The 27,996-nt window shown below is 39.0% G+C and overlaps 1 protein-coding gene across 1 annotated transcript; it reads right to left on the bottom strand.

Moving 5' to 3' along the window:
- Nucleotides 1-283: 283 nt before the first annotated feature.
- Nucleotides 284-26,712, bottom strand: dnah12 (dynein, axonemal, heavy chain 12). The gene is made up of 74 exons (XM_056733296.1): nt 26,359-26,712; nt 26,006-26,217; nt 25,646-25,733; nt 25,515-25,541; nt 25,227-25,416; nt 25,064-25,133; nt 24,690-24,848; nt 24,373-24,568; nt 23,769-23,957; nt 23,495-23,648; nt 23,286-23,377; nt 23,017-23,195; nt 22,791-22,926; nt 22,569-22,694; nt 22,306-22,440; nt 21,738-21,931; nt 21,017-21,257; nt 20,744-20,929; nt 20,443-20,643; nt 20,077-20,271; nt 19,818-19,939; nt 19,124-19,406; nt 18,901-19,020; nt 18,664-18,820; nt 18,231-18,403; nt 17,903-18,055; nt 17,458-17,697; nt 17,123-17,368; nt 16,917-17,036; nt 16,722-16,831; nt 16,007-16,190; nt 15,788-15,928; nt 15,558-15,641; nt 15,260-15,448; nt 14,968-15,087; nt 13,707-13,889; nt 13,473-13,624; nt 13,060-13,198; nt 12,787-12,953; nt 12,446-12,701; nt 12,060-12,359; nt 11,800-11,978; nt 11,509-11,701; nt 11,270-11,431; nt 11,001-11,195; nt 10,632-10,765; nt 10,003-10,165; nt 9,657-9,737; nt 9,389-9,565; nt 8,448-8,579; nt 8,277-8,366; nt 8,058-8,198; nt 7,719-7,960; nt 7,496-7,643; nt 7,272-7,417; nt 6,976-7,190; nt 6,649-6,841; nt 6,091-6,280; nt 5,831-6,003; nt 5,610-5,750; nt 5,359-5,517; nt 5,131-5,275; nt 4,846-4,996; nt 3,851-4,104; nt 3,623-3,763; nt 3,399-3,536; nt 2,956-3,189; nt 2,689-2,877; nt 2,449-2,552; nt 1,440-1,644; nt 1,042-1,179; nt 877-968; nt 719-786; nt 284-622 (listed from the first exon to the last, which is right to left on the bottom strand). Exons 2-74 carry the CDS (start codon nt 26,203-26,205, stop codon nt 429-431), a joined length of 11,904 nt encoding a protein of 3,967 aa, XP_056589274.1. The 5' UTR covers nt 26,206-26,217; nt 26,359-26,712; the 3' UTR covers nt 284-428.
- Between the last annotated feature and the right edge of the window lie 1,284 nt (nt 26,713-27,996).

The raw sequence follows: 27,996 nt of genomic DNA, 5'->3' as shown, positions 1-27,996 counted from the left end.
CCTGTGACTTCAGAGAAATAGGAAGCTGTGCACTGAGACACACATTACATCTTAAGTGTGTGATGTTTTTCACGGTAATGTGTTTTCTACTATGCAGCACTTAATATGCTTAGAAAGCTATTAGGAAGCCATCTGCAGGTTCATTTCCCTGACAAGTGTAAACACTGTGGCGATTCAAAACATTGCTCTATTTATCTGAGCTTCTGCACAGTGCTACATAGCAACACTGGCTCAACCAATCACGTGAGTTTCCAGATTGGGGGAGGGTTCTGGCTTTTCGTAAACAAACTTTATTTTGCATTTAGTTTTTTCAAAACATTTTATATTGCAGATTTGAATGGAAGTGGTTAAAAAGTGGAATACTACAAAATCACATGAGAGAACAATATAATGATAAAGTGCTGGTTTAGAAGGCAAAAGGTTAAGTGTCAATCATCCAGTTGACAGAGTAAGGCCACGCCTCTTTTGATCCAGTGCTGAGGGCGCTTGCTGGTAGGGAGCATCATGCTGATGACAAAGTTTGTGGAATGGCCGGTGGTGGACAGTGTCCCTTTCCGTTCACTGGTCTTGTAGAGGGGACACACATAGATGTTGTGGGGCTGTTCCATAACCCTCTTGTCAACTAAAAACAGGTTAGGAAACGTCACTGAATAATGGAATTGGAAAACCGAGTGAATTTAATCAATAATCCTCCTATGACATTGATTTATTCACAAACCTGGTTTGATCCATATGATAGGAACTGCGTCAAATAGAACTTTGGGATACTGTTCAGCCAAAACTCCACTGAAAGGAAAACACAAATAATAAATGGCTTACATTTTTCACAATTCATTTCAGGTGAAATTACAATTTTTATATTCCGATGTGTCTTGCCTTTTTCTATCCCAACGAGCTCCATCGAGGAAAAGGCCATGAATGTAAACCCCATCTTCAGGAGAAGAGTTTGCATTGTCAATAGGCAAAACCTGAGGCAATAAAAAGCGCCAATCAGCCCTCAATTTCATCTTGTATTAAGAATGCCGTTTCTGCAAAGAATACCTCATAATTAAAGCTTAGAAGGTCAATAGGGATGGAGTATTTCCTGGCATAATTCTGTAAGCCACCAGTAATGAATGCCTGAGTAAAGAAAAACCCAGACAGCCAGAACACGTGGGGCTTTTGTGAGTCATACCAATCCTGTAAAAAAAATAAACAACAGACAGACGTTTAGGGCTACTGTAGAAACAACATGGAGCATTCCGTGTGAGGGGACCTGCGGTGTATGTAGATAGAAATAACTCATTCTAAGGTATAAAAACATAACACTTTGATATGTTAGGTCTTTATACACCTCTGAAGACATAGTTATGTATATTATATTGCTTTTCTGTCAATAGATCTTCCAAAAAAAATACACAATGGTTTAATGTATTCTTTATACAGGTGAGGTCACTAACCTGCAGAAATTTGAGACGGGCTAGGAAGTCAGTGACATAGCTGCCCAGTGGCTTGAGACTGAGATAGGAGCATTTGGCCCATTTCTCTGGCACTTTTCCCACCAGCAGACTCCCAGCTACAGCCTCCAGCTCTGCATCCATCACTACCAGCCCCTTAATGGCCTTTATTAGGTTCTGCAGACTCACACGTATAGTGCCACTCAGACTGATGGAAGAGAACACAGAGAACAATGTTAGAATATAATCATGCTGTTTCAGACACCTATTTACATATCGTCGCTGTCCTTCTGTTGTCAAAGATGACAGGCACTTTTAACACTTTTTATTGGTTAGATATTTACAAAACCCAGTGACAAACATAGAGGGTGAGTATAATAATGATTTATTGCATAAACTACATATGGTTTCAGAAGGACCGCAGTGATATGTGGATTGTATCTAAAGTGGGCTTTAAAACCAAGACCGAAAGTGAAAAGGTTTTATTGTTTTAAATGTTTTTTGTTACAAATTATATTATTAGCAGAAGGAAAAGTGTGACTGATATATTTGCTTTCCTAAAAACATTTTAATGTAGTTGGAAATATCCTTTAGTTCACTGCCAAGTGTCACAGATTTTCTTATATTTCATTAATGCCAAAAAATAATGCAGAATCTTTAATATAGGTGCTGTCCTTCTGAAACCTTGGAAGTACAAATTTGCTGTTTTACAGGAAATGGAAAAACACTGTTATTTTTAAATGATTAAATAGTGTGTTGTCAACTTTGACAAGCACTTTGTAATACTGTTCGTTGGCTAGATATTTTCAAGACCTAGTGAAAAACATAAAGGGTGACTAATAATAATGATTTATAACAAAAGTGAAAATCATGAAATAAGGGAGATAAGAGGTTTCAGAAGGAACGCAGCGAAATTTTTATTTGCATAATTTTTCATGATTATTTCCTTAATTTTGTTTTAAACCCAAGATTTTTGGAACCCACAGAAATATACTTCAAAATCTGAACTCACTTGTTGTATCGCTGCATCTCCTGCACAAGCACTGTGTTCATGCTCTCCTCATACCGCACAGGAAATTTGATGAGAGCTGATTCAATGTCAAAGTTACCTGGAAGCTACGGCACATGACCAACAGCTTCAATAAGTTTCAATAAATCATTTGCTCCTCTGAAAAAGCGTATTTTCTCACATTTGACAAACTATTGTTTTTCCTAAAACCATTTATAATACGATGAATGATTGTTTACTTACTTTAGACAGTATGTCATTAGCAATGCCAAGTAGTGTACTATCCCCTCCAGAACTGCCTCCTCCCTTTGATCCACCGCCCTGAGTCAAGATCAGCGAATCAAACAGCAGTTTAGTTTGTTGAAGGTCTTTGGAGATGTCCACGTTCTCGTGCATACCAAACACCTCAGGATGCTGAGCAGAAGGCAGGTTCTGTCGAACGTGCGATGGATTAAATCATGTTTACCAGTGTTAGTGTCATCAGAGTTCTCATAAAGCATAAAGCTATACCTTAATAAACTCGACATAGTCTTCATATATGGACTTTGGAGGAGCGAAATAATTGCTGCTGGGGGAAAAGGAGTAGCGTGGGTTATCGATGATGTCTTTATTGTAAAAGTCAGCCAGGATGGTCATAAGCAGCCGACGATCCCAGTCATCTGTCACGCGCCCTCCGTAGTTACACTCTCCTGTCAGATACGTGATGGCCTCAAAAGGAACCTCCTCGTATTCGTTCACAAAGAGCTGCGGCACAGAAAAAGATTAAATCAATGGACTTTGCTTTACTAATAATTGTGTTTTACAAATCACTTTTAATAAAAATGCACAAAGACAAGTGTAAAAAAACAACTGTTTTTCAGAACTGCATTATTGGTGTATTTTTTTTTTCAAGAGCTGACTGTGTTGTCTCTAAAGTTCTATATGGCGAATTGAATCTATACACAGTCCATTACCTGCAGCTGTCTGATGCTAATGCGCAGATCTGACTCGTTAAATCCATAAGGAATGTTCCATCCCAATGGGCCAAACTTTTTCCTTTCCTGGACAAGAGCATGGAAAAAGCAAACTCCGTACAGCAGCTTTTCCCAGACCTACACAACACAAGTCAGTGGTATTTACTATTACATCCAAAACATGAGGGAGATGCAATACGACCGGACAGAAGGATTTGACTTACTTGCTCTTTGTTAGGACAAGCACTGAAGAACTCCGGGTCAGAGACAGGATCAGAAAGATAGGACTGTAACAGGTTTAACCTCAAGCCAGTGGGAGGCTCATTAGTCATCTTCACTCCATTTTGCAGGATGGTCACTGGAAACTGAGAGCAAGACTCACCATCAATCCAATGATATCGGCTATTACGCTTTAATCTTTTTAGGGCCATAAACACAAAATAACAAAGTACCATGGGTGATGGATAGCTGGTCAGCCACAGACGGAACTCTGGATGGCAGGAATCTGGACTGAGGTCTTCACAGATCTTTTCTAGAGTGGACATCCAGGACACTGCCAGGTGACAGTTCTGTAAGCACACCCAGGTGCCCTCTTTCATGGCCGAGCGGATCATCTTCACAGCTATGGGACCCTGACCTTGTCCAAGAGAGATGGATTTAAACTGGGAGCCAGCCATGTTCTTATCATTGGCGAATTTCAGCAGACCTATAAAATGAATGTAAAAGTATTTTAATTAGGTGTGCTGGACCAAACTGTGTCAATAGGGAGAGGGGAAGAAGGCTTGAATGAGGAAGCTCTTAGAAATATCACATGAGATGAAATCGTGATGTAGGCATTAATGTAGTATAAAAAAACACTGTTGTCATAAACAATATTTGTTTTTTAAATATCTACAGAATACTAATAATGAAGAATATTTTACAAAAATTAAATGAAAGAACAGTTTCTGCTTTCAATCAAAATAACATTTATAATTATAAATATTTTCTTATTGTATTTAAAATCCAAACTTTACAGACTCTTATTTATTGAGGAATGGGTATATTTTAATATTTCTATAAAAGTAGGAAAATATTTTTTTGCGTGTTCTGATGGAAAAATAAACATAATGGAAGGAGTGTTTGCTTGCATGTTGTATTCTTTCAGATATAGACGGTTTCATCGGAGGCACCGGGCCTGGCCCAAAGTTAACTTCTGGTCTTTAATTGGTTACAACATTACATTTTAATTTATATATACTTTTTATTAATATGAATGAAATAAAAAAAAAATCAACAGTTATTGATTCTTTGCAGAGGTCTACCAGAAGTTATGTTTGGGCCACATAACGTTTTTTTATGTCGTTACAGCTGAAACTGTCTATATAACAGCACCTCATACCATAAAACACTGAAAACAAGAAACCCTGTAAAAGCTTTTAAGTTAAAAGTGCTTAATAACACTTACTAGCCATAGGGTCCGCACCGGGAGACAGCACAAAAATCAGTGGAATAGTGCAGTTGGAGTCAACGTAGCTCTTACTGAGGTCAAACGGAGGAGGTTCAACAAATTTCTTTCCCAGTTTATAAGTTACAAACTTGCAGATTGTTGGCTCAATCTGCAAACAATAAAAATCTATTAAAACAATACAAAAACATTTAATAAACAGCACTCACACACAGGGACTCTATTATACTCCATCATAAAAGACAATGATAAGGAAATGTCAATATTAGACCTGAGGCAACTCACCTTATCAGGTCGAAGGCATCGGTAAATGATCATTTTCTGAAGCTCATTCAGTTGATCACACCAGGGATTTGGCAGAGCTGTGCTGTATGGCTCTTTGCTGTTATAAATGGCCAGGAAACTCTCAGGACTCTTTATGAAACTCTCCCTTTAAATAAAATAAAATCAAATTTTAAAAATTACACAGGATCTATCATGCAAATATTTGAGTGGCAAGGATAGAGTTTATACTTAAGGCCCTGTAGTGCTGGAAGATCACTGGCTCTACAGATCTCATCCCAGCTCTTGTCTGGGAGCCAGGTTGGGTCAGGATTGGGGACTTTGGTCTGTAGCCCCACACCCCCCGTGAGCAGGAACATAAATTCAGAGTAATTTATCTCCTTTTTAGCCCTTATTAAATGAGAAACCACATTATAATACACAATGTTGTTCAAGTCTGCTCTCAATTTATCCCGTATTAGAATTCTGAGTTTTCAACTTACAGCAGAAGGTTACAGCAAAGCAAGAAAGAAAAGAGAAGTTTGTCCTTCTCAAAAAGCGACCGGCACACATTGCAGTACAGATTATAGGTGAAGTGACTATTCAGGTTTTTGAGCCTCTTCTCTAGAATCTTTGATTTGTAGCTGGAAAACACAAATCGTTATACAAATAAATAACAGTAAAATCAGGGTTCTTTTACACACCTGCATTATTTATTCCTCACCTGTCTTGTATGGAGTTGACATAGAGGTTGACAAACCAGTTGAGAGAGTATTGATACATAGGGTCGATGTTGGCCAGATCTGCGATACTGAAGAAGAGGATGGACGAGTGAGTTGCAATGGGTCTGTAACCTTCTCTCGACTCGGCTATCTCCATCTCAGTCTTCTCTGCGATCTGAAATTTCACAAAAGGGCAAAGTGGTCAATCTACAAACTTCTGTGATGTTAATAAAATGTCATCTAGACTAGCTCTGCTAAGAACCTGCTGTTTCTTAGTAATCTCATTAGACATGATCTTGGCAGCATCTAGGATCTGGATGGCCCTCTCGTCCTCCAGGATGTTGCCCTCTGAAGACAGAGTCTCAAGGATTTGATCCTCAATCTCCTTAAGCTGTTTCTTATTGGCTGCAGACTGAAGGATCAGGGCATTCCTTTCATTCTCTAGTTCAGGTCTGAAGAAAACAGAGCAGAAATGGCATACAAGCAGAGCCAACCCTCCCTATAAGCTAACTAAGCGGCTGCTTAGGGCCTCGCCGCCACGAGAAGGCCCCCAAGTGCACATGAAGTTGCATATTTTTTTGTGATATATTCACGACACACATCCATTTTCTCACAAAACACATTTTTTCTGTGTTGTGTGTCAAAATGACACCTAATACTGTGTGCTGTGTGGCTTTAAAAAGGGGGTTTAATAGGTTGTGGTTAAAATATAATAATAAATGATTTAAAAATAAAATCTTTGAAAAGATTTAAATGCATTGAACAATGAATTCCACAACCTATGTATGGTCTGTGCTCAAAATTTAAAGGGAGAGTTCACCTTTCTTTTGCCACCACAATGCCAAGCAGCTGGTCTTCAAGACCCTCCGGGGTGATCATGAAGTTAAGCAGGCACACTTTGGTGGCCAACTCAGGCAAATAATGAGGGTTCCTCAGCTTCGTGGTGATGTAAAAGCGGAAGTCAGAGGAGTACTCGATCACACTCTCTCCCAATCTAATACAGTCCATCCCACCTACAGTGAGGAAGACGGGTTTTCAACCTCTTTTCCAACCTGATTTTCAACCTCTTATTGACTGTCGAATTTATCATGCAATCCAAACAAACTTAAAAACAGCCATTTATATTACAAGGTTGTAAGTGAAATACCTTGTTTGAAAACTTGTTTGAGCAGAAGTGGCTCTAAGGACGGGTCCAACTCTTCCCCTACGTTCTCCAGCAATAGTGGAGTACCAAACTGGATGCAGTTCTCAAGCGTTCTCATGAAATCTCCATCGGTTAGCTTAATCACGTTCAGGTTATTCTCCCGTTCAGAGTTTTTCACCCATTTGTTGGCCTGACCCTGTGGATCAATCATCAAAGGCCTGGCGAAGAGAACATAGAGGATCATTTTAAAGGATTTTAAAAACAACAGACTTGCTTCAAAAACTTTGGTTGAGTCATACCATCTTCTGGAGTTGCTCACTATAACACCATTGTCAACGGAGAAGCTGTCTGTGGGCAGGCCGGAAATATTCCAGGTCCTTATCTGAATCGGATCGCCGAGTGTCTTACTCAGAGAGAAGTCATCAGATGACGGGATCTTCTTAGACTGAGCAGAACAAGAACATTGAAGAACTAAAAACACTGAATATGTGGATACACGATTATTCACAGAGAAGGTCGATACCTTGCAGAGCTTGACCCAGGTTCTGGAACACTCGTGGCGGAAGCTGGCAGTAAAAGCTCCCAGGTAAGCAATAACTCCAGAAGATATTAGCACATCGCCTGTCAAGTTATCATATGTGTGCTGAAGGCTGTCGGCGGCGTGCGACCATCTGTGTAGAAATACAGATCTTCAGTTTATGTTCTTTCAGCACAAATATCAACTAAATACGTTTTTTGGCTCAAACCTTGTCTTTTCTCCTCCTAAACCTCCGATAAGCTTCTCGGCTCTGTCCAGCTTTCGAGCACAGAGGTCCACTTGGTACTCCAGTTGAGCTTTCTCTTCAGTCTTGTCCTCAAGAGTCTTCTTCAGAGAGGCCAAGCGATCCTCCACTTCCTTTAGCTCCGCCCTCTTTTGGTTCAGCAGGGACATGGTGGTAGCCAGGGATTGCTGGGCCACGATAAGGTTAGCCTTCTTAGGAGCCACCACCTGACATACAGTCGGACAAATTTCGCATTTTCAAGTAGTGATCGAGTGATAAAGTAATTTGGCATGAGATATGTTAAAGTCATGTGAGTCTGCCCACCTTGGCAACTCTGTCATAAACCTCCATAGCTGTAATCCATCTGCAAAGCCCCTCAGCAGCAGATGAGGCCTTCGCCACTTTGCCGGGGTCAAAGTCGGGGTTGGTCATGTACTCACTACGGATTTTAGCCATCACTTGGGCCTGTCGCAAAACAACACTGTTAAAATACATCAGCTACTTTTACAAGACTCCAAACCCTGATTTCCAATACAGACTCACAGGAATGTTGTCTTTGTCATATTCCTTCAGGTCCTTGAGGAAATTCATGTCGCCCAGTAGCTTCTTGCTTGGACCCCAGTAGTCAAGAATCTATATATACAGATAAAATGCTGTCAGAAAATATCAAGACTGATAAATCACTGGATGTGACTTTTCTGTACTTGTGATGACCTTCTGTCCGGTTCCAGCAGGATCATTGATTTTCTCTGGTTTGATGTCCTTCATCACACACACTGCTGCCATAACCAACTTCACTCCTGATGGAGGGTTCTTCATCGTTTTAATAATCGCCACATCAGCCGGCTGAAATCACACATCAACCCAAGAAAAAACAAGCATTAAATCTTTGACTGACTTTTTATAAGCTTTGGGTAACATTTAATCACACACAAATTGTATGTTTTCTAACTGTGTCCTATTAGGCGTCTTAATCATTTCACCCCGAAATCAAAAGGAAAAATAAATAAATGTTCAATAAATATTTTTACATTTGTATTTAAATACAAACAGAACAAATATAGCTGCAAGCGGCCATTACGGGGTCAAGCCTTGGCACCAATGGAAATACATATGGACATTTCTGTGAGGTGAACAAGATATGCAAGGTAATATATAGCTATATCTGAATGAAAAGTAAAAAAAAGGAAGTTTTGTTTTTATGATGACTTTAAATGTCCATTGTCAAAATAATATTACAACACAATCCAATTACCATGGCATTTAAATTAGGATTCATTACTATCATGATTTTATTATGATTTTGTAACGCTTTCCGTATCAATCGTTTCATGTATACTACATATAATACTATATATACAGATATATATATATATATATATATATATATATATATATATACATAATGTTTATCGCACAGAACCTGTACCCTACATGGACACTTCCCCACTCCCCTTAACTATTTATATATATATATATATATATATATATATTTATATATTGTTTATATGTAGTTAAATCTTTCTTCCTTTCCTATCTCTTTTACTAGTCTTTTCGGACAGTTGGAAAAGCATTTCACTGCATGTCGTACTAGGTTTTGTATGTGACGAATAAACTTTGAACTTGGACTTTCATTGATAAGCACACTATCGGACCTTGAGTGTGTCGAGGGCAGAGAGTGCCGCCTCCAGTGCGGGAATGGCCTCTGCCAAATCACTTTCGCATTCATTCTTCAGAGCCTGGCCTTCATTGGCTTTAAGAGTAGCTGTTTCCTCATCCACACGGACGAGTTTGCTTTTAGCCTCAACCTCCACTGACTCGACCTCTATCACCTGCAGAGGTAAAATACATGCAAGTCAACCTTTTTTTAATCAAAAACAAAAAACCTAAAATAATTGTGAGATAGATGTTTCTGTTTCTTACTTTCATTATTTTGGTGTTGTCAATCTTAGCTTGCTCCAGTTTAGGTTGAAGATCGACAAGCTCCCCCTTCATTTCACCTACCTAGACCAGCATTAATGAATGAAAATATGTCCTCGGTTTAACCCGAAAAGCTATGAGTCTTACATTTACAATTAGGCAGTTAGCAGACACTTTTCTCAAAAGCAACTTATAATAGTTAGGAAAACATTAAAGTGATTTGTCTTAATATGAGAAGTATTATACATAGTAACAAAGAGTTCACATTTTTTAGAGACAATACATGAGAATGGTCAATATTGTGTAAATTGAGAGGACAGTTCACATTTATCTACTATCTTTATATTACCTGAGACTCTGCGAAAGCTAGTTTGTCCAGTCCATTTGTATATCTATTTTTAGCATTCATGACTGTGTCACGTTTTTGAGTGAGAAGAAGTCTGAAGGCAGCGATGAGCTCCAGGTAAGAGGTAGGAGTCACGTAGTTATGGCGACCCAGCTCTGACAAAAACCTGCAGAAATAAAGTAAAGTTAGAACAAACCGTGCTTAAAGGAAAAGTTCACCCAAAACTGAAAATTCTGTCTTCATTTAGTCTCAAATTGTTTCAAATCTGTATAAATATTTTTTTTTAAACACAGAGAAAGAATGCTTGTAACCAAACAGTTATTGGCCACCATTGAAAAATTGCTTTATAAATTTCTTTGTTTTGAACACTAAAGAACACATTTTGAAGAGTGTAGGAAAGCATACAGTTCTGAGCACTTTTGCCTCCCATTGTCATTTTTCCTATTATGGTAGTCTATGGTGACCAAGAACTGTTTCGCATTCTTCCGAATATCTTTCACTGTGTTCATCAGAACTGAGAAATGTAAAAAGATTTGAAACAACTTGAGGGTGAACTGTCTCTTTAACATCAGAAAGTACATGTAATTTAGCAACTAGTTAACAGTTTATAAGGTTTTATATAAACATTATACTTTTGCGACAAGTCAATGGCAGAAGTGTGGAAGGTCTTGCAGATTGGCACAATTTCCTGTCGCTCAAGATCGCTTAGCTCCAATGTCTCCAAGAACTTATTAGCCACTCGCTCCAAAGCCTCCTCAGGCCATGGCTGTAAAGATCAGAATGTGAGCTTTAGATTCACTTTCAGATAGGCGTACAGTTTATATTCAAGACTGATCAAAGAACATTTAGCCATTTAGATGATGCTTCAACTTCTAACAAATCACCATCAATCTATCAAGCAAAAGTCTATGTACTCTTTACCACAATTTTACATTCTAACAGTACAAAATATATTGTATTTAGAAACACAACCATCCCCTCCATGACCTTGCCAGTCTCACCTGAAACCAGTCTATGGTGCAGCAGTTAATGAGAGAGGGAAACTGTCTCAGTCGGTTTCTGAAGGCATCTCCTATTGGACTGAAGGCTACCACTATATGCAAGTTCTCTCTGCAGCGATTCACAAAATAAGCAAACAGAGCCAAAGGACTGAACTCCACATTTTTATTCCCAGCTTGAGCAATGGGCCGCACAGCCTGACACAGAGAGAAAAATATTATTAAAATGTCATACATTTCCAACGTAACCCATAAATTTAATTTGCAAGTACCTCCATGATTTCTTGCTTCTCGTCCACAGCGAAGATGTTAGGCACCTCTCCCGTGTTTAAAATGCTGTCCACATCCTCCAAAAAGGCTTCGTCCTTTATCTGAGCGTCAGTGAGGAGGAACACCATTTTCTGGCCCTTAACCCCAGCATTCTTCATTAGCCGCTGGACAACACAACGATACATGACAACAGGTTGAGAAATCACAGATTGGGTGTAACTTTAACTATACTGTACAATACCTTGAGATCATCTCTCCATTCATTCATGCCATAGCTTTTGGAGATCTCAGGTTGGAACAGGGTCATATTAGCCATAAAAGTGGCAAGCCTGGTGATGGATTGACGTCCACTGCCTCCGACCCCAACCAACAGGGCGTTTCCCCCGGGCTGTTTTAACACACGGCTGATCCTGGACAGATGCTCCAGCACATAACTACATGAACAAGGGAGAAGATACACAATGGGGGATTTCTGCTCTTGCTTTCTCTCTCGTGCTCGGTGTCATATTAGAAGTTTGAACAGCAGGGTTACCGGAATATGACCAAGTTCATGCAGTTCTTGTGGGTTTGGTTGTACTCCTCCAGACAAGCTTCCACGACCTCGCCAAAGCGCACCATGGAGGGAACCTCAGCATAGAGCCGCTCGCTTTCATCCACGTCAGGTGTCATATAATCACCAAATAACAGGTTCCGCATGTTCTCTTCACAAAGCTGAGGAGAAACAAAACCGAAAACTCATCTACAGTATCTTCAAAAACGTATACACTTTATTTATTTAACCTTTTTACGTACAGGCTTGTTATCCTCCCTAAGAGGTTCAAAGACCGTGTCAAAGCTCTCCTTAAAGTGCTGCTTTACGATTTCTCCTGTAAGAGTGAAAAGCCATGCTCTGTCTTTGTCGTCCACAAGCCGGTCGTAGAAGACACGGTACAGTTCATGTACAAAAAGACGAATCATTGTTCGCTTGTTTGAAAGCGATTCTTTCTTCAGCAGCAGGCAGCCCTGCACCACACGTGAAAAGTCTCGCAGGTTGAAAGTGTAATGAGACTTGGCCGGGGTGGGAAGGAGATTTTCTATGGCCTTTTTATAAACCTGTTTCACACAGTAAACACAGAACAAGATTAGAGAAATCAAAGTAGAAAAATAGAACTTATTTTTCTCTAAAATATACAACTCACTTCAAGTGTGGCGCTGACTATCTGATTCCCAAGCGTAAAGCAGTCAGGTGGGAAATCATTGGTCCGGAGGTAAAACGCCACAACATTCGAGAAAATTCGAACCATGGTTTCATCGCTGAATGAATTGATGCTGCAGATGTTAAAATGGCGAAGGAACCGAGGGGTCACCGCATTCCTCCCACCACCAGGGGGACCCATCGCGGCAATCAGCTGTATGTCCATCAATGTGATTTTCGAAGTTTCCTTCAGGTCATACCTGGAACAAAGCATGATAGTTGCAAAGTTAGACGTCAAAAGGATTGTTAATGCTTGCGTATTAAAACGTTTACTGTGTTCTTTACCAGTTTCCATGGTCAAAATACTGACGAAGCAGCTCAATTGGAGGTTGTGCACCAAACGCCTCCTTTGCAGGCATATTCATATCGTCCACAAAAATTATGCATTTCTTTCCCATAGGAGGTCCATATACTCCCTTCCGCCTTTTGTCTAGTCTGGACATGATAATGTTCTACAAGATAAAAAGAAAGCTTTATTAATAAGGTTACTGCTTATTTATTTTTACAGTATCTGTTACACTAACTTACTGCAGAGTGGTCAGTGATGGGATAGGTTACCTGGGTCTGATTGGCACTGGTGCGAGCTGAGAAGTTGATGAAGAAGGGAAGGAAGAGATCTTTGTCCAGATTGTTCATTAGTTTTTCTTTTACATAAACAGATTTCCCAGTGCCGGTGGGGCCAACAAGGAGAAGAGGCCTGTTCACATGACAAAAAACATTTAAACATTTGTATATACAGTAAACAGTATATGTTTATATAAATGTTTATATATATATTAAAAAATATAAATAAAAATAATAATACATTTATCATTGTGAATGAGGGAGAAGGTAAAGAGACAGTTTTGAACACAGATTTTCTATTTGCTCAATAACTGATTTTGGTTTTTTTTTAACCAAAGATTTACGAGTATCAGTTTTAAACTACATCTATAAGTCTAAATGGTGAAATGTTTGTCAAACATACTTACATCCCATACTGAACGCAGAGATCCATTAGATAAGTGTATCGCACTGTGTCAATTGTGGGGACGATGATATCTTGTACTTTTGTATTCTTGTCCCCTAATGCTTCATTCTTTATTGACTCGTTCCAATGGACCCATCGACCTTTCCCTTTAAACTTAATGTGAATAGAAAATGTATAATTTTTTAGAAATAATCACTTTCTATTTCAAATAATTGAACTGCTGCTATATACTAACCTCATAACTATAGTCGTACACGAGACCTTTCTCATCAAACGGACATTCCCATCTCGACACAGGTATGGGATGTTTTTCTGCTTTTCCGGACACAATTTCCTTCAGAAACTGATCGAATCGACTTTGGCTGTCCGTATCGCAGCAACCACCAACAGACCACACCAAAGCGAAGGCAAAAGCAGCCTGAGTAGTGCAAAATAATCAATGTTACCGATTGAACCAGGTACCGAAAACCAGGGGCGGCGCTAGGGGTTGGCTAAGGGGGCTGAAGCCCTGAATGTTTTCAGTAAAGCCCTGATTGTTTTATTACAGTGCCGTTTACGAATCACTTAGTGGCCGTTTACATTTTGCGTCTTTTGTGCGTCTACCTATGGGCAAGTGCGTGTGGGTCCTTCATCGTAAAATAAAATATAGTATAAAACAATATGTAAACAGTACAGTATAAAAACAACGTCACTCTCCAAGCAGCTTCTGTGGCACGTGACAAGTAGAGCTGACGTTACACATGCAAGATCCAATCCACCTTTTGCCGATCTACATTCACATCACACATCAGATCATAGAGGCATTTATTTTAAACAAAGTGAAGAAAATATTTGAACAGGTGTTTTATAATAAAGTGTATGGTGAGGTTAAGGGTAGTAGAGAGGACTTCATTGTCCCAATTAGTTGTCATTTATTTACAAATTTAAATACATATAATAATTGACACTATCATTGTATAATGTACAACATCACTTGTTTACCTTACTGTGTCGAAACCCAATTATAGTTAGTTATTTTTGGGAGGATTTTTGCCTTTATTTGACAAGACAGTGGAGAAAAGACAGGGTAGGTCTGGTTAGAGACAGGGGACTGGGACCGGCAAAAGGTGCTATAAAAAAAAAGGGGATACCAACTCGGATCAGGCTGTGGATTGACACGATATGTCAGTGCACTAACCACATTTCTAATGGTGCCAACGCTTTCTCCCTCTTTCTAGCGCTTGGGAGTTTGCACTCCCTTGGGGTCTGCCGTTACTATTTGAGCGTGATTGACCCAAATTAACATTTAAAAAAGGAGGGTTAATTAAACAATCAATGTCCAGTAATGCGGAAAGCGGACGCGAACAGAAAGAGGCGGTCCGTTAAAAGTTTTTGCATATGGGCCCGGACCTGACTTGCTTCACCACTAGTATGGTCTCTGGGCTACGCCACCGAAATCCACTATAGCTTAGAACTGCCCCTGGCGAAAGGCTCTTTTGTACGAATATTTACTGTACCATGATCCATGTGCGTATGTTTTTATTCCCTGGATCTTCTTTTAAAGGCTCAGACAGGAGTATCTCAAAGAGCCGTGTGAGAGAAACGACCGTGTTACTGTTGCTGGTGGGAATAACCTCCTGGAAAACAAAGAAGAGTTATCCAATAACCTCACACTAATGTGTTTATTGTAGGTCACATGAGAGCAGACAAAATGTCAAGCAGGCCAGATCAAAGATAATCTAATGTGTTTATATGATACACGGCAGAAATGGCCAAGATCAATTCATTTATCAAAGGAAAGAAATGTACCCGACAGTGTTTTCGTAACAGGTTGAGTGCTGGAGGAAGCAGCCAGTCAAAGAGCTGTTGCAGTAATGTAGAATTGTCTGGTGTCTGAAGGGGCTCAGGAAGCATTTTCATCCATGACTGAACCAGAGGAGTCCATCCTAACTGAGACGGCTCCAAATAGATCATTCCACAGCGACTCACTGTGGCTGGCTACGTGGGCAAATGGGTTACATTTTTATTATGATATAGTAAATAAAAGCATAAGTGGCTCTAGAGAGCACTAAAGTTTAGTATTAAATTCTAAGAGTGACTGACTCACAGAAGCTTGTGACAGATCCATGGCTTCGAAAATCAGACTCATCTGACTGGACATTTGGATTATCTCCCCACTCATGAGGCACAACTAAAAATAAATACATTTTATTTTTTGCTTCACGTGTTAAAACATTTTAAAATGAAGGGAAAATGACAAAATATCATGAAAACTGATTTAAATTTCGAATACCTATAGGCCAAAAAAAACATTCCTCGTTTATAAGCGACACTTGCCTTTTTATTGTCATCCAGCACAGTGTTCATGCTCTCAATCCACAATGTGTCTATAGGTCCATCAAACACCACCCACTTCCTGTCGGGGGTCTCACCTGATGCGAATTCTCGAAAGGTGTTTGCTACAATTCCATCAGTCCACTGAAGAAACGAGGTAAATAAACATTTAATGAGCAGACAGGATTTAAATCTCATATATTGTAGAAGATGAGATCTGACCTCGTGTGATACAGGGTCGAACTGACCGAACAGTTGACCCATCGTAATAGATTTAGGGTTGACAGTTTGAAACACAACTTTTTCTTCTTCATTATAGCCCCTTTCGTTCATTAGAGTTAAAGTGTCTGCGAGAACATGAAGAACTTTGGTTTTTCCAGCAAACGGTTCGCCGACAAGCATGAACCTATGAAACATATGTTATGTGAAATACGTTATGTGTGAAATGGGCACATATTGACAGACCATTCCAAAGTTATTTTCAGTTTTTCAGAATTTACCATAGGAACATGATTAAATCAAATTATCATAATTGTTTTATTCTATGAATCATAACATTTCTCCCAAATTCCAAATGAAAATTATGTTTTTATTTGCATATTTGCAGAAAATGCAAAACGGGTAAAAAAAACATGCAATGTTTGACGGTATTGAATACTGCAAAGCAAACAGGTTCATATTTATGTTTTAAACAAAACAATGCTAATGTTTTTACATGGATTTTAGGATTTTTTCCAAATCTTTGCATTCTTTCAGTCTTTCACATTGCTGTTGGCTGTCATTCCTAGATTTATTTCTGTTGAAATTCAACATACACTGGACTGGATGAATGGATGACAGTTCTTTTATTGATATAATCTATAGCTGTAGTTCACAGTTAGTTAGAGAGCTGTTATTTCACCACGATTTAACAGAAGCTGTGAGGTCATAAGCTTACCCGTGACGAACAATCATCATCTCATACGTTTGAATAATTTTGTCTATGAAAACCTTGACAGGCTGCACATTGTGAGTTCTGCAGCACTCATGAGCACATTCCAGGAACAGCTAGTGGATACAAACAAAGATTGCAATGAAATTCTTCAAAATTAATTTAAATAAAAAATGGAGCAAATTGTATTTGTATAAATACCTTATAATCAGCCACGGGCAAAGAAATTCCTGGGAACAGGTCACTGGTGATTCCATTGAAAAGAGGAATATCATGAGAGAGAAACTTGGGCTCATTAACATCCTTAATTGACCGGAGAAGCTAACAACAGAGTAAAAATAACCGATTAAACTTCATCCAGTTTGTAATATAGTAAAAAATGTGCTGATGGTCTACCATGTCCTTACAAGTATATCCTCGTTTTCATCTGGAAATTTGAGTTTGAGGTTCCCAGCCGCCACCAGCACTGCTTTAACTGCTCTCATGCCGTAGTCATAGTGAAATTGAGAAGAGAGCTGCTCAGAGCACAGTCTGTATGTCATCACAATCTTCACTGAGAGAGGCTTAGCATTGATAAAGCCAAATGAGTACAAGGAGATCTCAGCTATCAGTGCATAGTTGGGCACCATCATTGCCACTGTTCTAAATAAGACCTGAACAATGCAAAAGCAGAACAATTATAGCCATATTAAACACTTTTGTGCTAATTAAATAAAAACAAAAGGGGAGGAGTCAGCAGCACCTTGAGGTTATCCGGAAGTTCAGAACGCCCGGCGTATCCAGGGTTCATAGTGATGGCCACAAAACAGTTGGGGTTGAGCCGTAACTCTGTGCCTTCAAAGTCAAAATACTCAAGCTTCATCTCAATGGCTCTCTGAATACACAAGATCTGCTGAGCGACCACCGACAGAACTTCCAACTCGATCCGGTTAAATTCATCAAAGCATGCCCAGGCTCCCGAAGATGCCAATCCCTTAAAGAACTGCGAGATCAGTGAAAAAAACGTATGACTTGGGAGTTTAAAATAACTGTGTACATTTAAGATGAAAGTACTCATCTGGTTGGACTGGGACACCAATTTAACCAGATTAAACTAGCAAACCAGTTTGGTTTCTAGAGCCACTACTTTAAAGAGTTCGTGATCCAACAAATAGGATACATTTACTGTATAAATAAGGTCCTCTTACCTTTCCCATGGCTAGATAGTCCAGCCCATCAGAGCAATTGAACACCACACACTGCACAGCGAGGGCTTTGGCCAGATCTTTGGTGGTTTCGGTTTTGCCTGTGCCTGCAGGGCCCTCAGGAGCTCCGCCCAAATTCAAGTAAAATGCCCCGATCTGTGAAAAAGTAATACACCACAATATCAAAAATGAATCTGTGACCAAAAAAGGTATATACAGCATTTATTTATAAGAGGTAATTTTAATGTTGTTGGTTAATTTTGTAGCTCAGCATCTTCTGCACTGCACCAGCATAATAAATTGTATAATGTGAGTCAGTGCTTTAACACACCAGAGTTCGGTAGCATCTGTCTGTTAGGGGTGTGATGACCAGTCGAGGAGAGTTCCCCAGGTATTCATAAGCGTACTTCACATCACAATTTATGATGCGTACACGAACATTGTCATTGGCCCAGTAGTAACGTAGCTGTGCGAGCCACTGAAAATCTGTCTCACTAGAAACACCTGAAACAATTGATAAAGAAGAAGCACAATTACAGAATAAAAATTCTTTCAAGATTTATTCATTTCGTTCTAAACATTTATGACTTTCTTTCTTCTGCAAAACACAAAGGAAGATACTTTGAAGAAACATTGGCAATCTAACAACATTGGCCTCCATTTAAAACCATTGTATTGAGACATTTCTCAAAATATTTTCTATACACATATAGCTGTTTTAAGGGTGAATATGCAACAATAAAGATTTATCCAAGCGAGCAAACCTTTCTCAATCATTTCCATGACAACATCTCTGGCATGCACATCAATTGTCACCAGAGCTCCCAGAGTGGTGCGTGTCTGCTTGGGCAGCTTTCCCCTCACCAGCTCCACGATATCATTCAGTTGATTCTGAAGCTGCTCATAGTACTTCTTCAGACCCTTTAAATCATACAAGATTAACATGTCAAACACATACAGATTAAGCCCACAATCCACTGATCCACAGAGTAGTTCCTTACATTAGCTCCACTTCGTATGGCCTCATGGACCTCCAGCGTCCAATACATCTGAGAAGTACAGAGAACCACCTGACCAGGCCACTGGCGTACCCACTGACTCCTCTTAGTCTCTGGATAAGCCTGAACAAAAAGTTATATTATGCATAAAACGTTTTAAAGACTTACATTTCAGAGAAATCCAAGAATTTGAATTTGGAATTGTTGTAGGGAAAACCAGTCTTACCAGCCTGGAGCGATTGATCACGTCTCTGACACTCTTCAACATGATGTCTTCCACCTGCAACAACCACTTCTCCACAGCTCCTCGTGCTTCAGAGGTGGAGATCCGCTGGATGAACTCCACACGCTCGCCCTCACTGCTGTACATGGCCTGGATGTCCAGGTTAGGCAGGAAGTCCAGTTTGGCAATGCCCTCAAAACATTTCTTCAGGTGGGGCTGTACTCGCAAAGGGTCCTTGGTTTCAGAGAGGATCTCCAGCATTTCATCATTTGACAGGAAGAAGAATCTTTCAAGTGTAGAAATATTAGAAACAAAAAATTACAAGTTTACAAATAAGATGGCACTGCAGTTTGCAATGAAGTGATTAAGGAACTAAAAAGTTTAGCATTTTATTTCTCTGCCACTTATGTTACTAAATGAAATTGCACTTTTGTTTCAAATCACTTTGAAATTGGTCTAACAAAAACAGATAGGCCCGCCCGTTCCGGGCCAAATGCATCCAATTTGTCGAGCCGATGTTGCTGTGTAGGTCTCATTGGAATTCTTAAATTAAAAAAGCAAAATGCTTTGACAGCTAAATTAAATAAATTACATTTACTTTAACATTTTACTATCCTGGGAATGAAAGTATTTATTTTAGCTCCAAGTGACACACTTCACCTTCAAACATGCAAATTTGAAAATCCAGTTAAATTACCTTGGAAAAAACAATCTTTTCTTCTCAAGGTATGCATTCAGGCCTTTCAATATGTTTTCAAGAAGGACATAACACTCTTGTAGTTTTTCATACAAGCCAGGAAGACAGGTTGCAGGCAAAACCTAAGCAAAATGGGACGTTAATGTTAGTACTGTAGGCAAGTCAATTCACTTTATGCTACCATACCCATCCAAACCCTGTAACCGTGGAACATTTGCAATTTAAAAGAATTGTGAGTTGTATGTGGTATCTGTGGCACCTTTGGGTCATTCACACAGTGTTTCATGACCTCCCTCCAGTGCTTGTTTACAATCTGAAAGAGACGGCCCTCCTCAGGCATTTGCTTCATGATGTCCTCTGAGCTGAAGATGGGCTCCAGGTAAAGCCACTGACGTTGTACCTTCAGCCACTCATCTATTGTGTCTTGGATACGTATCAAACGCTCTTCCCAGGCCTGATGTGAAGAAACACAGTTGTGCTTTCAGTAACATCTGAATATTTCTTATCCATGATAGAGAAAACAAAGATTTCTTTTACTCCTCTGACTAGGAAGATCACAAGATCTTTAATATGTTTCATTTGACATGTTTAGCACAAACCTTCTGTAAATTGAAGAATCACTGACCTTGATTTCTTTCTGAAAAGGCTTGATGAACGGAGAACTCCTCATGGTTTGAGTTTTCACAATCTGGTCGTCCAGCATGGTTTGGATCTCGTCCACAGATGAGAGGATGGACACCCCAGTATCTCTGTATGGAAAATGTTGAAATGACACTGAATCCCAGACCTCCACCATGTTTTGCATTGCCCTCTCCAAAGCAAACTCCTAAATGAGGGTTAGACACGTTAGGTTTCATATTTTAAAAAGATAAGTTGGCTCTTTATGGCAGAGAACTGAGATATGTTTAAAACCACAGCGTTCTTACTTTACTGGCTCCTACACTGATACTCTCAAACAGCTCCAAGTAAGAGGAGAGGTTCTGTTTGAGGACCTTTTGCAGAGTGGTGCCTGAGTCGGGCGTCAAGTCGTAGCCCACGACTTCTGACATCTGCTCCCAGTGTCGAGGTCTTATGCCGGGGTTACACAGAATGGAAACTAATGGAATACACTCCTGTAAAGCAATGTTTGATGAAAATGGAGAAATCTGATCAGAGAAAATCTCTTTAGCACAATAAAATAAAATTAGTTTGAAACCTACCTTGAACTCTTTGACTTGATCCAGAACACTGGAGCAAATGAGAATAGTGTTGTTTTCTTGCTTTTCTTCCTCTTCTTCTTTGGACCTCCTCTTTACGCATTTGATTTTCTCTCTATCCTGCTCAGCCTTCTTTTGTTTCTGCTGGAAGGACTTCAGCATCTTGTATATCTCTCTGAGTAACTCCTCAACCTCCTGTTCAATACTGTCACCATTCAAATCCAAGAACGATCCATGCATCCATCTAAACTCACAGGACAAAACTGAGTAAGCTTCTTTTAAGGCAATTCTTGGAGAAAATAGTTGACTCTGTTTGACATTAGTGATAGCTAAAGGTGTAGTCCAGACACAAAATAGCACCATGTCTACCATGTCAGGGACATGACAGAGTTACTGTAGTTTGGAGTTTAGTTTGAATTAGTTTTATTTTCAAATTAGCTTTTATTTTTGGATTTTTAGTCTTTGTGTTATTTTTGTTAAAGTTTTAGCAATTTTGGTTTATGCTTTTATCATTTTATAATGTATTAGTTTATTCTTTATGTTGCTATATAAGATTTAAAAAACATTAGGCAACATTGACATTTTTCTTTCAGTTAAGTATTCAAACCATTTTTAGGTCAATGTTTTATTTGATTTCAATGAACAGGAACCTTTTCAAAGTTTAAATTTTAGTCAACTTAAATAACCTTGGAACATGATTCTCACAACTAGTGATTTCTCAAACCTCTTCTTTGTGCGCTGCCATTTGAGAACCACATTGAAGAGCTTCTGATAGGGCTCGACAGTTTCTTTCATTACTTCTAGCTCTGGGTAAAAGGTTTGGTCCCATTTGTAAAGTGCTTCCTCTTTGTTGATGAAGACAATTGAATCCTCAATATCCTGAATTCTTTTCTGCACTGTTCTGACATCAGTAGCATACTGTAAATGAAAAAGGAAATGGAACACAAAGAAGCGAAATAAATCTCAAGTCCCAATGTCGTTCCATGACCGTATTTTCTTGTGAAACACAAAAGGAGATCTTAGGCACATCGTCCATTTATGTTGCACATATAACAAAAGTAGATGGTTATTTTTCTTCCCAACGTCCAAATAGGATAAAAAAATTATAATATCATAGAGAGCTCATAAATGTAATTCTTGCATCTGTTTTACCCCAAAACAGAAGGCATGACGTCACTGACCCAAACGCCACAGATTCTACTGACAGACATTTGCTTTGATTTTCATTGTGGATGAACAGTTTGAAGAACTGGAGAGATAAATAAGGCCTAGCATTTCAATTTGCAATATACCTGTTGCATCATATCGAGTTCAGAGCACTCTGCAAATTCCTCCATTCTGCGGCCTACTTTCTTCAACTCAAGCAACAGCTTCTCTCTCCGTCCCACAAGTTCCTGCTGACCTTTACACTTGGCCTCTTCCATCACCTGCAAAATCAGATTGTGTACAGTACATCTACTTGCAATAAGAAAAGGTAATTTTGTCTATTAAACAGACAATATTAGATACATTAAAAACAAGCATATTAAAATCACCAGATATCTTAAAATATCACCTTGTCACTTTGGTTAAAGATCGGGGAAATGTTTTCTGGCCAGAGCAGCACTGCGGCATTTATTTCAAGATGCTCTGAATCAAAAATATGAACAGCCAACAAATAATTCAAGCTGTGTTGTATTTCCTAGAAAAAGAAAAAACAGTTCGTTGTCATTTCAATTGTTATTCACAGTGTGTATATGTACAAGTAAATAGGTGCACGTCATCTTGAAATACTCACTTTTATCCTGTTGTTGAGCTCCCGTATTCCCTTAGTTTTCACATGTTCGATGTAAGTAATCATCTCTGTCATTTCCTCTGTTGACTCAGGGACTTTGAAAGCCGTGTCTCTAATGATCTCAAACTCATTACAGATCCTAGAAAAAAACAAAATCATGCTTTACCCTCACTTGCTTTGAGAAATGTAAACCAGAGAACGTGATTAACATTGACGAAGCATATCTCACTGAAGACTGGATTGATGGTGTGAGGTAACAAGCTTTCCGACAAGAGCTTTGGAAAATGCATCTGCTTTTTTTGCGAGGCCTTGCTTGAGCTCCTCACAGTCAAGCCGTACCATGTCAAAATGTATTAGAGAGGGAAGTCCAGATATCTCCTGTGACAATGCCCTGAAACACTCCACTTGCTGGAACACAGCAGAAGAAAAAACAGACAGATTAAACAACACAAATCCGTTGGAATATATAGGAATGTATCAATATATTTACAGACTGACCTTAGTGTACTCTTCAAAGGAATGCTCTTCTTCCATTAATGCTTGTACTTGTGCCTGCGCGGTTCCATTGACTAACCAGTCATAGGTGTTAACTGCAGAACATGCACAGGAACAAGTTACAAGCCACATTTTATTATAGGGTGACAATCTTGTTCTTATCAGAAAGCGTATGAGCAATTGTAAAGTGAGAGTGAAGCTGAGATACTTACCATAGCTCTGAAAGTGTTTGGCAGGTCCATCTAAGTTTCTCCTCACAGCGTTCCTAACAGCGTCTTGTGCCCACATCTTAACATGATCTGGAAGCCTGGCATCCACCATAGAGATGTCTGTCTCCGCTAACCACGACTGGATCGTCTGTACTTTCTGTGAAACAGGAAGAACTTTACATCAAACATGTGCATGTAGATCAAATCTGATCAATGGAGTCGGAATACACTTAGACAACACATTTCCTGAAAAACACAATAATTCATATTTCCTGACCTGCATGGTATTGGTGATGAGGTTCAACATTTCTAGTACAGTCTCCTCTAGATCATGAAAGCTGGGGTAGAAATCCATCTTTTCATCATCGAAAATCAAGTCCATTTTGAAAAGAGGGAGCTTGCTGATGTTGAATGGATCAAAGAGGCCGACAAATGCCACCACACTCCTCTCAACTAGGATCTTCAGCTAATAGTAAAACAGACCGTTTGTTTCTTATCAATTATACAATAAGTAGTCAGAAAGAATACCAGAAAATTAAAGGGATAGTTGATCCAAAAATAACAAGTCTGTCATCATTTACGCTGCACCCTCAAGTGGTTTCAAACCCTTATAAAGTTTGTTCTTCTGCTAAACACAAAGAAAGATATTTGGATGCATGTGTGGAACCAAACGGTTCTAGAGCACTATTGACTTTCATAGTAGGTGAAAAACTACAATGGTAGTCAATGGTTCCCCAGAATTCCATGTTCTTTAAAACATCTTCTTTTGTGTTCAACAGAACAAATAAATGAATACAGAATTAAAACGACTTAAGGGTGAGTAAATAATAACAGAATTTTCATTCCAAGATCTGAAAGTGTCTCAAAAAACCTCAGTTTACCTTATTGGATATTAGTGTTGAAGCACAGTTATAAAAGGAGTCAAGCTTTCTGGGTTTAACTCCCTGAAGGATGGCTTTGCTGGTAAGAAGGTGAATAACTTGGGGGAACCAAGATTTCATAAGCCTCTCCTCGACTCTCTGACACTCCACAGCCACTTTGTTCTTCAGGCTTTGACAGTCTATAGGCCCTGTCGACCTTTATGACAAGTTCCAAGATGAGATTTCAACAGGTGAACATTAAAAATTGCTTTTCTTATACAGCATGGATTATAAAGGATTGTCTTTTTAAATGCATAGATGTAGAAAGCATACAGTACCTGCAGTCTGAGAGATCAATGAGGAGCAGATGGGAGAATGTGTTGTGACAAATATCCAAGATGCTTTTCATGGCTGGATGTAATATGTGTAGATTTTTTTGTATCTCTTTTCGGCTCTGCACAAAACTGTCATGCCACGGACAGGAATAATCTGGAATCCTGACAAAGGGTAATTTTTGTTCATCATTAAAATTGTCCTGTTGTACTTTATCAACCCAATTCTTTACATGTTTGTCAATCTATGTATTTCTGTGTGTGTATGTTATTTTCCTAATTGTAATTTGACTACTGGTAGTTGTGTTGACAACACTTCATTTACAGAAATGTAAACAAGCAAATAAATAGATTTCGTTAGTAGGAACCTGCACACTTACTCTGGAAATACACCAGACTCTTGAGGAAGATCTGTGTCTGTTAACCTTGGGTCTCTTAATGTGCTATTTACTATGAAAAACATTAAGAGCAAATTAAGTTAACTAATATTTTATCTTCATTTTTTAAAGGAAAATGAGCAGAGCCTGAGTGATTTTAACACACCTTTGTACTGTATTATCACTTTTTGATAGTTCTCTTTGACCTCTTCGCATATTTGCTCCAGCAACTTCTGTCTTCCGGGCCCCTGACGGAGCTGAGGGGATACTCGAGCCAGCATGCCTTCTAGCCACTGTGGCTGAAAGGGTGCGACTGGACTGAGTTCGACGCATTCTTTAAGACGCAAGAAGTTCTCCTACAGGAGAAAAGTGGAGGAAAAGACAAAACAATTTGTAAGAGAAAATGAAATGAAATAATAATAAAAGCTGAGATAAAAAAGGGAAAAAAACATACATATTCCTTCCTCTTTTCACTCATCATCTAGAAAAAATATAAGGTTCATTAACAATCACAATTCAAAAATTGAAATGATATATAATGGTGTTGCATTACGTAAAATGTATGATCAAGTAAAGGTTTCATACGGTTGAGGGAAGCTCTGGTTCAGGGGGTCGAGGAGCCACTGGTCCGGCTCTCTGGATCCTTTGGTAAGTTTGCATTGCCCTGTCAGCTCTAATTCCACATATCAACATTAGAATGTGTTCTTATTATAATATAAAGCTGTTATTGATATTTAAAGCACCACAGTGTTCAAAGCAACATCAAACGAGCAAGAACCATTACAAACAATTGACCTAGTAAAACAAATATCTTTATTTTTAAAATGTAAAAAAGAGAGCAAATAAGATCGAATCAATGAAGTGATTCAAAGTGGCAAAAAACGTAAGGCGTCGGAGTTACAGTGAACAGAAATGACATCAGCACTGAAGATTAAAATGACTTACATCATGCTTTGGATCTGTTGCTGCTGTACTTTACTTCTACTATGTTGGAGAAATCTTCTCCTCAGAGTCTGTCGGTGCTCTGGGAGGTCGAACCCTGTCCTCCCCCCCTCGACCTTTATGGTTGGTATAGGAGGTAAAGCATTGTACCTCTGCAAAGCATCGGCCCCATGAGGTTTAAAGGCCCCCGACGAGGTAGGCATTTTCTTTAACCACTGAAAAAAATACTGGAATAAATATATTGCATTGATGTGCTTCAAAATGAAGTCATTTAGATCACTAAGGTTCAGCGTTTGTGTTGCCACACGAGTGTGGGAAGCAAACACCGAGCCATTTTGATATATATGCAATTTTACCTTCTCTCGTATCTGTTATTTTGCAGTATAGGCTACGACGAAGTTTGCAGTTCTTCCTCAAACAATGCGGTTTCCATAGAAACACAACCGGAAGAGGACTAATCGGTCATCACGTGCCATCGGCGTGAACGACGGCTTAATTTTGATGACAATGTTTTTCGAATAAAATCAGTTCGGCATTTTTGCCGCAATGTTGACATCAAGCATTAAGTAATAAGTGCCGGATGATGTTAAAACAGTCACGAGGTGCGCACCAGATACAGGTAAAGTCGCTCAGAAGGGTGGGCACCTGTCCAAATGAGGATGTCCCGCGGGTGTCTCACGTTCTTGGGTAACTTGGGTCTAATGCACGAAAATTTGTGATTTTGTGTCTTTTGAGAGTGAATATAAATGAAAGGGATGTCCAATATTTGTAAATGCTAATGATATAGCCCTGTATAGGCAGCCTACTGCGAAATGGTTTGACATTTGATAAGTATTTTCGAAATTGTTTTACACACAATAAACATCTTACAGACATGTTTAGATGTCTAGATGTGACCATCTCATCTGACAGTAACTCGAACGTTACCACAAGGGGGCAACATTGCGCCAGCGTTGCTATTTTGGGAGTTCGAGAGCCAATACCCTACTGAAAATAAATAATAAAAACTAATGGTTTCCATTACAAATAACTAATTACTATTGGCTGCTATAGAAACCATGATGACATTCCTTTATGTAGTGTGCTTTGGGAGTTAGTCATGTAGAATTTAATCTGCCAGATAACAATCCACCAATAGAACCCAATAAATTTGCGGAGACCCAAATTGACTATTATCAACTCCATTCTAATGAATACAATTCCCATTATATCCAAGACATCAGTTAAAATGTCTTATGTCTCTCTAACACATAGATTCATTTGCACCTCTTATAGTCCAAATCATATTAAAGGTTGTATATTACATCAGGTTGTGACGTACCTGTATAAACATCTTTACGTTACAAAATGTATGATCTAAATAGTGACAGGTAACACATTTCATGATTTTCATCCGTATGGGTCAACCATTATGAGTGAAAGTAACAAAGCACATTTAGGACAGCCAGCCTCAGCATTTTTCTCTATTTATGCTTTGAAAATCACAGACCAGTTTGAAGGCCATTTTAAGCTAGGCCTGTCTTATCTAATGAGGATGATTGACAGCTGCCACTCTGCTCTTTACTTTCACAGGAAGCACATTTTAGACAAGCACTAGAGTAGATTACCCACTTGGTTTACGAAATTCACTGCTGGCATTGATTTACAGAATGTAAATCTTGATTTACAAGACTTTAGTTATAAACTTGACAGTTTTGCTTCAGCATGTCTTTATAAATGCACTAATCATTAATTCATGCTGCTTTAAAGTGTGCTAGACTGCCGAACGACTCAACTAGATGACTGTTAAGCAACACATCAGTCCTACATAATCAAATACGGTGAGAGAGTGATCATTTATTTAGCCTCATTTCATTCAAAACCTGCATGATTCTTCTTGTGGAACACGAAAGAAGATATCTTGAGTAATGTCTAGTGGTTTGTGTCCATATAATGGAAGTCAATTGTGTTGTTTGGTTTACAACATTCTTCAAAATATCTTCTTTTGTGTTCTG

The sequence above is a fragment of the Triplophysa dalaica genome, chromosome 20 (assembly GCF_015846415.1).
Source record: "Triplophysa dalaica isolate WHDGS20190420 chromosome 20, ASM1584641v1, whole genome shotgun sequence".
Taxonomy (NCBI): domain Eukaryota; kingdom Metazoa; phylum Chordata; class Actinopteri; order Cypriniformes; family Nemacheilidae; genus Triplophysa; species Triplophysa dalaica.
This window is presented reverse-complemented; position numbering and strand designations above follow the sequence as displayed.